The sequence below is a fragment of the Lolium rigidum genome, chromosome 3, assembly GCF_022539505.1.
Source record: "Lolium rigidum isolate FL_2022 chromosome 3, APGP_CSIRO_Lrig_0.1, whole genome shotgun sequence".
In the NCBI taxonomy this organism is placed as follows: Eukaryota; Viridiplantae; Streptophyta; class Magnoliopsida; order Poales; family Poaceae; genus Lolium; species Lolium rigidum.
In genome coordinates, this window is record NC_061510.1 from 120,699,780 (window position 1) to 120,700,888 (window position 1,109).

The 1,109-nt window shown below is 46.1% G+C and overlaps 1 protein-coding gene across 1 annotated transcript; it reads left to right on the plus strand.

The window, feature by feature from the left end:
• Positions 1-238: 238 nt before the first annotated feature.
• On the plus strand, positions 239-787 carry LOC124698110 (putative lipid-transfer protein DIR1). The gene has a single exon (XM_047230630.1). It carries the CDS (start codon positions 264-266, stop codon positions 576-578), a length of 315 nt encoding a protein of 104 aa, XP_047086586.1. The 5' UTR covers positions 239-263; the 3' UTR covers positions 579-787.
• The last annotated feature ends 322 nt before the right edge of the window (positions 788-1,109 follow it).

The following is a 1,109-nucleotide window of genomic DNA, read 5'->3' on the forward strand; positions in this document are numbered from 1 at the left end:
CACTCATGCGTACCTAAGGACTCAGTCCAAGTGCAGATTTTTCCATGATAAGGTGATAGTGTTACTACATGCGGGAAACTCTTGGTCATTTGTTGCATCTAATTAAGTGCTTGCTTGATGCGAACACACACTACGCCCAGGGTGTGCCCCTATAAATATAGCCCTACACCAAACAATCGTCTCACACATCCCCAAAGCAAACCTAGGCGCCGCAAACCTAAGACACAAACCACGAAGCAATCGACTAGAAATCAGAAGCATCCATGGCAAAGCCACAGGCATTGGCTGCAGCACTGCTGCTTGTCTTGGTGGTCTCCCTCGCCGCAACAGAAGGTGTTCACGGCATATGCGGCTTGTCAAACGGCGAATTCAAGCTTTGCCAGCCCGCGGCGGCGGTGAACAACCCCACGAATGGCCCCTCGTCTGAGTGCTGTGCCGCGCTTGGGAAGGCTAACCTGTCGTGCATCTGCCGTTACAAAGGCGTCGCCGGCGTATGGCTGAGGATGTACCACATCGATGCCAATCGCGCCATGGCGCTTCCCGGCAAGTGCGGTCTCACTATGCCCAGGAACTGCTAGTGAGGATTGGACGTACTATCTATACTGTCCGTCTACATATACATCAACACTTATACAGCTAAATAAGTGGAGGAGCACTTGAAAGGCTTTGTGCTACTCGTTCTTACCGGTACGTGTTATGTGATTTCACGTGTGCTCAATTATCTCACTAAGATCTGGATGAATAGTATGCCTGTATGCTGGAATTGTAATGATGGCAAAAAGTGCCTTACTTGGAGGACTGAATATAAGTAGAATCATGATATCTGGTCTAATTGTCTACCAGCTTGCAGTGATATTTTGTACCGGAATGCACTGCAAGCTAAGTAATGTTATGGATTATGGGAACAATATGAATGGATGACACTTTTTTTTATAAAGAGAATATATTAATATCAAAAGATACCAATTATACCTAGCATCTGCAACAACGCAACACCCTAATGACAGTACGGATGCACACAACCAAAAAAAGAGAAAAGAAAACTAAGAAACAAAAGTCCCACTACAGTATCCCAGACCTAACAACAGCAATACATGCACCACCAAGAC